The sequence below is a fragment of the Embiotoca jacksoni genome, unplaced genomic scaffold, assembly GCF_022577435.1.
Source record: "Embiotoca jacksoni isolate LCO1_2020_lvr unplaced genomic scaffold, fEmbJac1.0.p SCAF_38, whole genome shotgun sequence".
NCBI classification, from domain to species: domain Eukaryota; kingdom Metazoa; phylum Chordata; class Actinopteri; family Embiotocidae; genus Embiotoca; species Embiotoca jacksoni.
In genome coordinates, this window is record NW_027185390.1 from 683037 (window position 1) to 695451 (window position 12415).

Consider the following 12415-nt stretch of genomic DNA (forward strand, 5'->3'; position numbering starts at 1 on the left):
ACAGACACTTAGTGAGAGGATGTAACCGGAGGAGACGGACGGGACGGACCATCTGGATAAAAAAAAAAAACGGCCCCACGGGCCACGCGGTTTCCCTCAGTGTGGCCGAGCAGAACTTGTAATCCGTAGTGTTTGTTTGTTTTTGAAATCCAGAAACGAATATTGACGTGGGACAATGTTTCGCAGCTTCCAATGTCACCCGTTTTTTTTTTATCATGAACCGTGACCCCATGACCTGCCGCCTCAAGCACAGTGGGCACGGTGACGTTACTGCACGGTTACAGGCTGCCTCGCAGTGGTACTGCAAGTCAAGTGTTGTGCAAGATCGCCACCTGCCGGCCACACTCGTGCATTCGCGCTGCGTCTCCGCAGCGGTCAGGAGACAAACGGCTGCCATCTACTGGAAAAGGAGCAAGTTACACGTTTGTTCTTCGTCTTGACCGGTTGCTTTTAAGGTGGACCGGGAAGGTGATCTGTAACCTTCGCAGACTCATCGGTGATGTTTGCTTCTGAATTGTCAAGTAGGGAATTATTGCCAGTGAGGTGTCATTTATTGTGGGACGTTTTGATACTTTGGGCCGGGTTTAATCGCTGGGGATGTAAATAAAAGATATCGGCGTTGAATTTAGTATCGACATAGTAAAGGTGATTTTCTTTGGCTGTTCCCGAACAATCGGACCAATACAAATGTTGACACTTGCTGCGAATGACGTTTCGCTCGCTCGCGGTGCACTGTCGAAAGTGTGTTGATAAGAAAACGTGCGCTTTTGCCAGATAGTTTTGGAATAAAAATCCATTCGTAAACTGTTCCCGTCTCTATAGGAGAGGAGGAGATGTACGCGCGGGCGGGGGGGGAAAGCCGGAGGACAGGGGCTCCGCCTGGCTCGGCAGGAGCGCGGAGTCAGGCCGCCGAAGGAGCCGCTCCACCTTAAGACCTCAGCGGCCCCTCTCCTCTCCCTCTCCCCGGGGAGCTGAGCCGCGCACCACAGCCGGCTTGGCACCGAGGAGGTGAGTACGGCTCCCGGAGCCCGGGCCAGCGCGATACGGTTACCGTTCCCGACCTTCCCTTCTCGAGTTGCACCGACACTACAACACTGCTGCACGTCAGCCGCCGCCGTCGCCGCCGGGCACCCTAATTTACGCCGCAATAGGCTGAAGTTTATTCCACGTTACGCAGCTTCGTAAAGGAGAAAGGAGAAAGTAGAGCGCAGAGCGCGGCGCTCAGAGCGCAACGCGTCGGTAACCAAAGTCCGAGGTTTGGTGTGTGCGTTTTGGATACTCGTATCGTAAGCGTGTAGACTAATTGGACGCGTACGGCGTTTTGCGTGAAATGATTGACAACGCCAAGTGATGTCATCTATTGAGGAAGGGTAATACGAGGGGCTGCGACAACTCTCGTGACAGACGAGCGCGAAGCGAAGAAGAAAAAGTCGCTCTGCCCAAAGCTCTCCATCCTCCGCAATGATTGATTATTAATGGCAACGCTCCAGGTCTCTGGTGCGTGTTCGTTGCGCACGGGATCAAAGGGCCCCGAAGAAAGGGGTGGTCCCGGGTAATCTGGGGGGATATATAGGAGGGACCGGCTCTGTTCTGACTGCGAGGCAAGAGCAGCGAACAGACTAGACGGGCCAGCAGAGCAGAGAACCTGCCCCCGAACTCGAAGCTAGGGCGTGTTGAGTTTTGGAGAGAGGCAGAGAGACAGAGACCTGGTGGAATTTACTGGCGAGTTCGAGTTTCGTCTTTTATGTTCACGTAACGAAAGTTTTTTTGTTTCTTTTGGTCCTCGTTGTTGTTTCTGCAACAAGTCAGACCCGCACCTAACTTTAAACGAGTTTTGCACTGGATTTGATCCCTTTTTTTTTTTTTTTTTTTTTTTTTTTTTTTTTTAAAGATTTGTACGCGCGTGCGTAATTTTGGGGAGAGTTTTGTGGAAGTTGAAAGACTTTGTTTGTAGCTCGTAGTGGGAACTTTTTTTTTTTGTTTTTTTTTGGAAAGGATTTATTGTCTTGTGTGTAGAAACTTGATTTCAGCATTTCTTTTTCCACTTGTCGGATTTGCCAGTTTATACGATGTGGTTTTTCCACGTTTCCGTCGGCGTAATAGCCGCTCTGTGCGTCGGCGCGGCGCGCGGCGCCTGGGAGGAGAGCGCGGTCGTGCCGGTCAGATTGGACCCGGCGGCCCGGTCCGAGAGCGAAACGGAACCGCGGCGGACGCTCTCCGCCGAGGAGAGGGAGAAGGAGGCGGAGACGAGGGTGTACCGGTTGGACGTATTTGGCAAGCGGTTGCTGTTGCGGCTCGAGCCCGACCAGACCTTCTTGGCGCCGGGTTTTGTGTTCCACGTCGTGGGGAGTCCCGCGTCCGAACCGACTCGGGAAGCCAAGAGCGGAGCCGAGCCGGGCTGTTTCTTCTCGGGCACGGTGAACGGAGAGGAGCACTCCGCCGCCGCGCTCAACCTGTGTCACGGACTCAGGGGCGGATTCTACTTTCAGGGCGAAGAGTACTTCATTCAGCCCCTCAACGCGAGCGACTACCTGGGCGGCGACGAGGACGTCCACGCGATTCGCCGGAGAGGCCGTGCGGCTGCGGCCGAGGAGGGTAGCACCAAGTGCGGGGTCAACGAGGACGAGGAGAAGGTGCCAAAGAATCTGGAAAAAGAAGGCAGTCGCGGAGCCCCCAACGCAGAGGCGACAGGTAATACTTTGCACGTTTGAGCCATTTGTTTTTTGACCGTCGCTCGTTTGTACGAAGCTGCGCTTAAGTTGTCAGACCGGCGTCCATAAAAGAGCGGGCGAAGAAAGGCGAATTGAAATGCCGCGTAGTCTATGATAGTAGTATAGTAGTATAGTATTATAGTATTATAGTACAGTCCGACTATTGACTCGATCTGCCTGGCGCTTAATCCAAACGAGCAAAGATTCCGGTCGATAGAAATAACCGCAGACTGCAGTGCAGGCAGTGCACAGACTGCACAGACTGCTGTCAGCCGGAACCGTTCTCGCGCCAGAGTTGCACAGCGTGCGCAATGCGCTCTGCTACCTTTTGACAGCGCTGTCAGCGCCGTACCGAGGGAAAGGGAGGGGAGGAAAGGAGAGAGGGGAGGAAAAAGAGGCGGTGGGGTGAGGGAGGAAGGGGATGAGAGGGGGAGGGAAGGGGGGGGGGGGGGGGGGGGAGGGAAGCCGAGCCGAGCCGGAGGGGTCGGGGCCAGCCAGAGCCCGGCAGCGCCGAGACTCGTAAACTCGCCTCCTGGTACAACTCGCACGGGCAGACATTTTTCACCCAGAGAGGATTTTCTCCCCTCGCCTCTTTCCTCACTCGCATAATTTTCCACGGAGAAGGTCATTTTAGGAATGCGGACCCCCGAGGAGGAGGAGGAGGCGGCGGCTCCTCCTCCTCCTCCTCCTCCTCCAGCCAGCCACCACCGGAGGCTGACACCGAGTCACGGCAGCCGGGCCGCTCTGGGCGCAGCCGGGAAGCTGTTCCGGACATAACGGATGTCGATACGTAGCGTAATAACCCGGTCGGGGTCTGACCGCTCTGCCTCTCTCTCTCTCTCTCCCACCCTCAGGTCATCGGAGGACCCGGCGTTTCGTGTCCACCCCTCGCTACCTGGAGATCATGCTGGTGGCCGACCAGTCCATGGCCGAGTTCCACGGCGCGGGGCTCAAGCCGTACCTTTTGACCATCATGGCGGTGGCGTCCCGCCTCTACCGCCACCCCAGCATCCACAACTCCATCAGCCTGGCGGTGGTGAAGCTGCTGGTGGTGTACGAGGAGGAGCGAGGGCCTCGGGTGTCGTCCAACGCCGCCGTGACCCTCCGCAACTTCTGCCAGTGGCAGCGCCAGCACAACCCTCCGAGCGACCGGCACCCCGAGCACTACGACACGGCCGTGCTCTTCACGAGGACGGTAAGCGGGAGAATAAGCGGGAGGTAAAGAGGGGAGAGGGGGAGCGAAACGAAACGGGCGGGGAGACTGACGCGTCGTCGTTTGCTCTTTGGCCGTCTCGTCAGGACCTGTGCGGCGCCCACTCCTGCGACACTTTGGGGATGGCGGACGTCGGCACGGTGTGCGACCCGGACAGGAGCTGCTCGATCATCGAAGACGACGGACTGCAGGCGGCGTTCACGGTGGCGCACGAACTGGGTGAGTAGAAGAAAAAGCAGGTCCTCGCGGGTCGGGACGTTGTTGAAAAAAAAATAAATAAAAAAGATAAATAAGAAAACAAAAAAACGGCTTTAAAAGAAGCGTTACTTGACTCCCGTCCTCCAGGCCACGTCTTCAACATGCCTCACGACGACGCCCAGCTTTGCTCCGGGATCAACGGTGACCACTGGGGTTCCCACATGATGGCCTCCACCCTGTCCAACCTGGACCAGCAGGAGCCGTGGTCCCCTTGCTCCGCCCTCACGGTCACCACCTTCCTGGACAACGGCCACGGCCAGTGTCTGCTGGACAAGCCGGTGGAGCCTCAGCCGCTCCCGCGGCCCCTCCCCGGGACGGCGTACGACGCGGACCGGCAGTGCCGTCTGACCTTCGGCGACGACTCCCAGCACTGCCGGGATGTGAGCACCACGTGCGCGGCTCTGTGGTGCACCGTGACCACGTCCAACGGTCTGCTGGTGTGTCAGACCAAGAACTTCCCGTGGGCCGACGGGACGCCGTGCGGGGGGCGACGACGACGAGGACTACTGCCTGGCCGGACGGTGTCTCACGAAGAGCCAGGCCGCCCAACACCAGGTAGGAAAGCCGGGCCGAAAGCGTCGGACTCGGGGCCTCCCGCGACTCTTGACGTTTGACGCGGGACTCTCCATGTTTTCAGACTCCCGTCGACGGCGGCTGGGGCGCGTGGGGTCCCTGGGGCGACTGCTCCGGGACCTGCGGCGGAGGAGTGCGCTATTCCTTCCGCGCCTGCGACAACCCTTTGCCTAAGAACGGCGGCGAGTACTGCGAGGGCAAAAGGATCCAGTACCGCTCGTGTAACACGGAAGCCTGCCCCGACGCCAACGGTAAGGGGACTCGGGTCGGGGATCGGGCGGGCGGAGGGATTTTCAAAACGTGACCTCTCCGCGTCTCTTTCTTTCTTTCTCAGGCCTGTCGTTCCGCGAGGAGCAGTGTCTGGCTCACAACGACATGTCCGCTCGAGTGTCGCTGGGTTCGGGCGAGGGCGTGGAGTGGGTGCCCAAGTACGCCGGAGTTTCGCCCAAAGACCGCTGCAAGCTGGTGTGCCGGGCCAAGGGAACGGGATACTTCTTTGTCCTCAAGTCTAAGGTGAGAGTCGCCGGACGCGGCGCGAAAAGCGGGGTACTCGGGACGGCCCGGACCGTTACGTAAGCCTCGCCCCGACCGAACTCTTCGGTTTCCCTCCGCAGGTAGCCGACGGCACGCCCTGCAGCCCGGATTCTACCTCCGTTTGCGTCCAAGGCCAGTGCGTGAAGGCCGGATGCGATCGCGTCATCGGCTCTAACCGGCGCTTCGACAAGTGCGGCGTGTGCGGCGGAGACGGTTCCGCGTGCAAGAAAGCGTCAGGCTCTCTGGAGCGTTCCAGGTAAATACGACGGCGGGCCGAACATTGTTAACATTAACGTTGGTAATGGGGGGTTTTTTTTTTTTTTTTTTTTTTTTTGTGTATAATTTTGCAAATTGTTTTAACACATATAATAATCGAGCAGAGTTTGACCTCCGTCCTTCTCTCCTTTTCAGGCCCGGTTACCAGGACGTCGTGACCATCCCCGCCGGCGCCACCCACCTGGACGTGAAGCAACGGGGTCCGGGCAACGGCCGTCACGACAACAGCTACTTGGCGGTGCGTCGCCAGGACGGAACCTATCTGCTGAACGGCGATTACAAACTGATGACCACGGAGACGGACATCGCCCTTCGAGGGGCTCTGTTGAGGTACAGCGGGTCCTCCGCCGCCCTGGAGCGCATCCGAAGCTTCGCCCCGCTCCCCGAGGCGCTCACCGTCCAGGTGCTGTCCGTAGGGGAATCCCCGAGGCCCCGCGTCAAGTACAGCTACTTCGCCCCGAGGCCCGACGGCGACGGAGGGCGCCGGCAGTCTATCAACGCCATCCGAGAGGCGGGCGGAGCCGAGTGGACCCTGCGGGAGTGGGGCCCCTGTTCCCAGACTTGCGGGGGAGGCGCGCAGCAGAGAGAGGTGCTGTGCCTGGACCCCCGGGGACGTCCCTCCGGGGACTGCCCCGAGGAGCTGCGCCCTTCGGCCTCGCGGCCCTGCGCCTCCCAGCCCTGCCCCTCCTGGCTCCTCGGAGAATGGTCGGCGTGTTCCAAGACCTGCGGCCGAGGCTTCCGCAAGCGTCCGCTGCGCTGCGTCGGGCGCGACGGGCGCGCGCTGACCCACGACGCCTGCGACCCCAAAGACCGGCCGCGGCCCCTGCTGGAACTGTGCAGTCGGAGCGCCTGCTGAGGGACGCTCCCGAAGATGCGTCGGACCGGAGCTCCGACGAACGTTTACGTCCGGAGCGAGGGCGCCGCGGGATATTCGGCCGGGCCCTCCCCGACGGCGGCGCTGGCGTTCGGTCGCGGGAGGGGGAAAAAAAAAAACCCACGGACGTTTCCGACATCCCTAAAAATTGTTAATACGTGTATACGGTGTTTGTCCAAGCTGGGCTGGGCAGACCGATAAGGGTCGGGGCGCGGGAGGTTATCGCAGAGTATATAAAGAAACGAAAGAGAATAGTCGACTCGCTCACCCCATCAGGTATGGAAAAAGAAGAAAGAAAAAAAAAAGGAGAGTTCATTGTGTTTATGTTCAAACTTCAGTCCACGTTTTATTTATCACAAACCTGAAGCACTTCATCTACGTTTATGCCAGCGGCACATTATAGCACCCGGTTTCTGTATAAGCCTCAGTACGCCATATTTTGTCTCGTAGCCATATCTTGCCCTCGTGTCTGCGCGGCCATTCGACGAGGGAACTCTTCAAAGACCAAAGAGGAGCGAGTGTGCGCGAATTTGTGTTTGTGTGTGTGTCTGCGTGCGCGGAGACCTAAAGAGGGACTTGTCTCCTGCTACTACTTCATAAGTAAGTCTCTCCCGCCTTCTGTGAAGGCACTTTTGGTTTTTCATCCATTTTGTTTTCCTTTTTGTACAGAATATGCAAACTTTATTTATTTTTGTACAGCCTGTTAAATGTAATCATGTGGCTTTTTTTTTTTTTTTTTTAATAATATTTTTTATTTGTTATTGAGATCACAGAAGGAAGTAGAAGATATAGAGTATTTATACAGTGTTTTATATATATATATATATATGTATATGTGTATATATATATACATGTATGTATATATGTGTGTGTATATATATATATATATATATATATATATATACATATATATACATATGGTTTTAGGTTCACGAATAAAGTATCACATTGACTCGTGCAGCTGATGTCTCCAGAGTGGTTTCTATATAGTTTGGAAGAAATGTCCAAAGCGTGACAAGGGGGGGGGGGGTCCGGCGGTTGACACCGTCGCGATTTATTGAAAGTAATTCTCCCGCCGGCCGGTAGGGGGGGCAGCGTTCATTCCCGCCGCTCGTCATTTTCCGGAAACACTTTAAGAAACCGGATGGAGCCGCGCGCGCGCCGCCATTTGTAAATGTCTGGGACACGCGCCAGCAACCCGGCCCGTCGAGTGAAGTATTTAGAAATATTTCCACGACCGGATAACCGACATATACCGAAAGAAAGCGTGCGAAGTTGTCCTTGTCGTCGAGGGACCGACGCCTCCATTCGCCAGGTGGGTGAAACCATTTAAAAGTGAGCGAGCTGAAACGGTATTTTTTTTTTTTTTTTTGTTGTTATGGGAGATGACGCTGAACGGAAGTGATACGTCACGTTTCACCGAAGTCAAACTCGGGTATAAGCGGTATATAACGGTGAATGTGTTTCTGACGCGATTTGAGTCATTTTTGCCGTTCCTGTGTGGATATAAAGTAAAAAAAAAAAAAAAAAAATAATAATAATAACCACGTATGGGATGGGAGAGTAAAAATCGCGGCCACAGACTGTTCTCCGTGTAATTGCACAGGCGGCCTGTAGGGGTCGGTACTCGTGTTTTTGGCGACGTCGTTTCTGCCGGAAACACCCGAGGTTTGGCGACCCGGGATGCAGGTGCGCGCGCAATCGCCGCCATATTTGAAATTGTGAAGCGGATGTGCTTCAATAACAATAACAACAACAACGACGACGACGAAGCTTTAGATGAAGGTAACTGTTAAGAAAGTGGCCGACACTTTGGAGAACCTTGATTGTGACTCTGAAATCCTGCCGACGTGTGTGTCCGAACGAGATATTAGAGCTGGTCTTGGATAGCCTGGCCACCTACTTGTAGATGCGGTGTTTTTATTTTGTAAACTTTATTTAGAACATACAAAGAAGAAGTCGAGTACCAGTTGCCTTATGGTCACACCTCCTAAAGTGTATTGCAATATATATATATTTCACAAATGGATATACATATTTACCAAACCAAAGTAAAACAAATAAAAGCAGAAATCATCTACAGAGAAAAGTGCGACATATAATATTGGGTTATAATTGCAATAACAAGAAATGCAAGTTGTTTGTCCTTCGGAGTTAATCTCAGTCGTACACATTTGAAAAGAGAAGCAATCTCTACCTGGAAATAAAATCTCGCTGTAATGAATGTATAGGAGGGATAAATGGGGGGGGGGGGGGGGGGGGGGGGGGGGGGGGCACTAATTTGGCTCCTATAATATTTGTGAACTCGAAAACATCCAATCAGTGATGTTTAAAAAAAAATTATTTTGTAGAATATATAAAACGTATACGATCGAATTTGATGAATATTCTCTTTCCAAACATGAATTACGTTTTTTTTTGTCTATATGTATATTTATGTATATACACACGTGTGAAGTTGTTGCTGCCAGGGTGTCAAAAAGGGGGCGCGATCCTGCAAATAAAAGCAGATATATATACAAACATTGAAATTGTGTGTTCATTGTTATTATTATTTTTTTTCTTCTCCTGCAGGGAAAGAGGACACAGCTCGGACTTTGTAGCGTTTGACCGGTACGCTCCCGCATTCGAGCTTCGATCGTTCTTGACCAAAAAAACAAACAAATCAAATAAAGATGGGTCTCGAACGCCAGAGCAGAGGACTCGTCGAAGGTAAGAAGCGGGTTTTACGCCGGTGACCCTTTTCCTGTCTGTACTGTCGGGCCAAAGTAGGTGTGAGAAAAGCACATGAAAGTGTAAAACAAACAGGAGTTTTGGATTTTACGAACACGTTTTACCTCCCGAGCCGTACGTAGGGTAACGGCCGTGGGCTTTTGCACGTCGCCATTAGTTTGACGGTGTAAACTAGGAAAGCGAAGGGCAAAGTGATAGACGGCGATTTAAAGTAAACGCGAGTGTGAAATGTACCGCAAAAGCCATTTAACGAGAAGTATTGACAGTGAAGTACATAATTAGTTTATGTTGCAAAAGTAACCCGAATTGTCCAAAAGGATAAACTAAGCTCTAAAAAGAAGTCACTAAAAACGAATGTGCAAAAAGTAGGAAAGCAAGGCCAAGTAATGTTTGGCCTTGAAACTAAACGTAATCATCAAATGATTCTCCTCCCTCCCCCCCCCCCCCCCCCCCGGCAAACTTGATTGCCATTTCAGTAATTTAAAAAGAGGTATTATAAGTAAGACTTCAAATAAATGCGATTAGTTGATGTCGGAAAAGGAAATGTAATCGTCCGCAAAAGAAAAGCAGTCAAACTCGCCTCCGAAACCGAGAAGTAAAAGTCCAAAAGCCATTTAAAGAGAAGGACCAAAAGACGCTTTTCTATGCTCTGAAAAATCCTAAACTCTAAAGTGTCGTTAATAAAAGTAGATGTAAAATAGTCCAAATAAAATGTGGAAATTGTAAAAGTAACATCTAAGAAGTAACAGTTGAAACCAGAAGTTTACATACACTGTGCAAAAAGACACACAACACTTTTTTCCCTCACTGTCTGAAGTTAAATCAGACTAAACCTCTCCAGTTTCAGGTCCGTTAGGATTACCGAAACTATATAACTTTTGCTAAATGTCACAATAATGAGAAAGAGAATTACTTAGAGAATTTTATATTACTTTCGTTGAGGTCAAAAGTTTACATACAGTTCCTTAGTATTTAGTAGCATTGCCTTTGAACGGCACGACTTGGGTCAAACGTTTTGGGTATCCTTCCACAAGCTTCTTACAGTACTCTGGCCCATTCCTCCCGACAGAACCGGTGTAACCGAGTCAGGTTTGTTGGCCGCCTCTTCAGATCTGGACTTTGCGACGGCCACTCCGAGACATTGACTTTGTTGTCCTCAAGCCACTTTTTAACTATTGTGGCAGTACGCTTCGGGTCATTGTCCATTTGCGCCCAAGTTTTAGCTTCCTGGCTGATGTCCTGAGATGGTGCCTTAATATGTCCCGGTAATGTTCTTTCTTCACGATGCTGTCTATTTTACGAAGAGCTCCAGTTCCTGCTGCAGCAAAACAGCCCCAAGACATGATGCTTCACAGTTGAGATGGTGTTTTCAGGTCTACAAGCTTCCTCCAAATGTAACGGTGGCTCCACTTTAGTTTCATCAGACCACAGGACACGTCTCCAGAAGTTAAGGTCTTTGTCACGTTTCTTTAGGAGTAATGAGTAATGGCTTCCTTCTTGCCGAGTAGCCTTTCAGCCCGTGTCGGCGCAGGACAATGACACTTTCTTACCAGCTTCAGCCGTCATCTTCACAAGGTCTTTAGCTTTCGTTCCGGGGTTGATTTGCACACGTCGGACCAAAACACGGAGCCCGTCTCCTTCCCACGTTTATACTTGCGTATCATTGTTTGCACAGATGAACGTGGCACCTTCAAGCATCTGGAAATCGCACCCAAGGATGAACCAGACTTGTGGAGCTCCACGATTGTCTCCCTGATTTCAAACGAGGAAACAGAGCGTTTGAGGTGTGGCCTTAAAATACATCCCCAGGTGTGCCTTCAATTAACTCACATGTTGTCAGTTAACCTATCAGGAGCTTCAAAAGCCATGACATCATCATCTGGGCTTGCCACGTTGTTTAAAGACATAGTACTTTTGACCTCAAAGAAAGTAATATAAAATACTCTAAGAAATTGTCTCTCTCATTATTGTGACATTTAGCAAAAGTTAAATAATTATCCTGGGCCTTTCTGTGCGGAGTTTGCATGTTCTCCCTGTGCTTGCGTGGGTTTTCTGCGGCTTCCTCCCATCATCCAAAAACATGCAGCTCAGGTCACCTGGTGCCGCGCTAGTGGCAGCAAAGAAATGTCCCCTCGGGGATTAATAAAGTGTATAAAATCTAAATCTAATTTCGGTAATCCTAACGGACCTGAAACAGGAGAGGTTTAGTCTGATTTAACTTCAGGCAGTGAGTGAGAAAAAAAGTGTTATGTGTCTTTTTGCACAGTGTATGTAAACTTCTGGTTTCAACTGTAGCTCTGAAGAGGAGACTTATTATTTATGTTATTATCTTTTTCGGAGTGCTGACGAAGGCACCCGTGTGTGCCAAATACACAACATGTCAATAGTTTCTGTTGTAAAAGTAAAGGTGATCCAAATCCTCCCAAAACAAAAGCGGTCAAATGAGCCCAAGTAGTGTTTAAAGCAGCGAAAGTAATGTTTTAAAAGAAGCCGGTGAAATGAGTCTCTTAAAACCAACCGGTAAAAGTAGTGTCTGAAAAGAAGCCGGTGAAAGTAACGTGTTAAAACCAGCGTTTTACACTACCAGTAAAAGTAGTGTGTTAAAAGAAGCCGGTGAAAGTAACGTGTTAAAGCCAACCGGTAAAAGTAGTGTGTTAAAAGAAGCCGGTGAAAGTAACGTGTTAAAACCAACGTTTTTACACTACCAGTAAAGTAGTGTGTTAAAAGAAGCCGGTGAAACTAATGTCTTAAAGCCAACCGGTGAAAGTAGTGTGTTAAAAGAAGCCGGTGAAAGTAACGTGTTAAAACCAACGTTTTACACTACCAGTAAAAGTAGTGTGATAAAAGAAGCCGGTGAAATGAGCCTCTTAATATATACCATATAAATATTCCAGTGCAACTGGTGTGTTAAAGCCAGGCCATATCCAGGTAAAAGAGCCCCAACAACAATTGACTTGTAACAGAAACATTTTGATACTAATTGTGGTGATGTTAAAGTAAGTGATTTGAATTTGCTGCCAAGTGAAGGAGATCGGTCAATGTTTCCTTGTAAAACGCGGGAGAGGATTGAACTAAGTTCACCCGACTTGATTGTAAGGTGGTTTTGCTGAAATGAACTGTTGCAACTCGGTGGGTCTGTCGAAGTGTTCGCGCTGATGTTTGAATGAAGAAAGCGACAGCCTACAAAATAATGCTTTCAGGCAGATCTGTTTGTTTGTATTAAAAGTGTTGGAAATGTTAAGA

The 12415-nt window shown here is 50.9% G+C and overlaps 1 protein-coding gene across 1 annotated transcript; it reads left to right on the forward strand.

Annotated features, from left to right (window-relative positions):
* Positions 1–1015: 1015 nt before the first annotated feature.
* On the forward strand, positions 1016–7240 carry adamts1 (ADAM metallopeptidase with thrombospondin type 1 motif, 1). Its single transcript, XM_069166363.1, is given in 9 exon segments — positions 1016–2691; positions 3566–3906; positions 4011–4143; positions 4270–4667; positions 4669–4737; positions 4820–5006; positions 5090–5268; positions 5370–5545; positions 5701–7240. Coding segments are annotated over 9 exon segments (2826 nt in total). The 5' UTR covers positions 1016–2069; the 3' UTR covers positions 6422–7240.
* The last annotated feature ends 5175 nt before the right edge of the window (positions 7241–12415 follow it).